The 1,576-nt window shown below is 44.0% G+C and overlaps 1 protein-coding gene across 3 annotated transcripts in view; it reads left to right on the top strand.

The window, feature by feature from the left end:
• The first annotated feature begins 277 nt into the window (after positions 1–277).
• VSTM2A (V-set and transmembrane domain containing 2A) overlaps positions 278–1,576 on the top strand; it is a 26,134-nt gene continuing 24,835 nt past the window's right edge. For 2 of the 3 annotated variants that reach the window (XM_018070133.2, XM_018070134.2), the window contains exon 1: positions 278–934. In XM_018070133.2, coding sequence (XP_017925622.1) covers positions 856–934 — 79 coding nt within the window. In that variant the 5' untranslated portion in view covers positions 278–855. The remainder of the gene's footprint in view (positions 935–1,576) is intronic. The other variant, XM_018070132.2, reaches the window with a different exon arrangement.

Below are 1,576 nucleotides of genomic sequence, written 5' to 3'. Positions count from 1 at the left end.
GCCATAGGATTACTGAGTAACTATTTTCCCCTCAGACTCTGTAAAAGGGAGAGGAAAAGGAGAAAACAGAAACAGCTTAACTCACCAAAAATCAAACCACTGCATTGCCCTCTTAGCCACTGAGTGTTTTGGGATGTAAGACCGAAGATTACATCAGTACGGTAAAGGCTCCCTTCTCTCTCTACGATCATAAACTGTACACTATTGGGAAAAAAAAAAAAAAAAGCGACAAAACCCCCGCAGCTTTACCCCAGCATCAGAGCCAGCAGAAGTCAGAACAGGTAGAGAGGTGTAGAGACTGGGGAGGGAGAGGGAAGGGTTAAAGACATTATCGCAGCCATTAGAGGGAAAAGTTGAAGCAATGCAAGCACGGTAGACTTCTCTTTCCTCCCCTCCCCCCCCCCCTTTCTTTCCCCTACTCCTCTCTTCCCAAACTGGATCAGTGTGTAGGGAGGGCAGTCATCACGACATCCTGAGCAGCAAGAGCTGACGCTGGGCGAAGCTGCCAGGTAGCTGAAAAAAGGCGCAGAAAGCAGCTGATACCCACTTTTCAACGGTTTGTGTTTTTTTAGTCTGAGTCTGGACTTCAAGCAACACAGCGCCTGAGACAGCTCATCTGAACCACACTGTGTTGCAATACTCGCTCTTCTCAAGGAAAAAGACTCCATCGAGTAGCAGAATGCTGCCAGTGTCGCAGCTAGGGCTACAATACAGAGCCTTTTTGTAACATTAGAAATTTCTTTCTGTTCATACATTTAGAGATACGTACATACACTCATACATCAGTTCTTTCTTTTTTTTTGAGGGCATCTTTGGCTTTTTTTTTTTACCCTGATGTGACTTCTTCATCTTGGAATGATGGGGATCTTTCTAGCTTATGTTGGATTCATTTTCTTTTCAGTTATGTATATTCAACAAGGACTTTCTACCCAAGGTAAGATCCCTTATTGTCAAATACGTGTGTGTGGTTTTTTTCTATGCTAAAATAGACTGAGAACCAGATTGGCGGGGGGGGGGGGGGGGGGGAAGAAAGGAAGGTAGAAAGGTGAAAGAAGAAAAAAAAACTAAAGTGGATAAGAGATGAGGACAACAAGAATCAGGTTTACATTTAGTTCAAAAACTTGTCTGTAAATAGGAAAAGAAGTGAGAAGTTTCCCCAAAGTAGAAATATAACAGGCTTCCTTTACTTGACTGCAAAGAGGGAAATAACAGGCATCTTGCAGAAGAGTAAAGGGGTTTTGGGGAATGGACATGCATGTGTTTGAGTTCTGACCGCTTGTATATAGGCATGTATGCGTACAAGAAACACCTCCCAGTGCATGCATAATTATTACATTTAGACCAAATACTGGATGGCTAAATCTACTGCTTCCCCTAAGATGTTGCAGTGTCCTTTCGTGCTGTGTTCCCTTTCCTCTCTTATTATCCTGCAACCCTCAGTCAGACCTTCATTTCGATTCTGTGACTGTGTATTTCTACCATTCCCCACCCCCATCGAAAATGGGAGAAAAAGACAAAATCGACTTCTTTGAATACCTCCCCCCACCCCCGCCGCCTTCCTCCCTCCCTCTCCACC

The sequence above is a fragment of the Manacus vitellinus genome, unplaced genomic scaffold (assembly GCF_001715985.3).
Source record: "Manacus vitellinus isolate BGI_N305 unplaced genomic scaffold, ASM171598v3 scaffold_17_pilon, whole genome shotgun sequence".
Classification (NCBI taxonomy): domain Eukaryota; kingdom Metazoa; phylum Chordata; class Aves; order Passeriformes; family Pipridae; genus Manacus; species Manacus vitellinus.
Note: the sequence above shows the minus strand (reverse complement) of the source record. Positions and strands in the feature narration are given on the sequence as shown.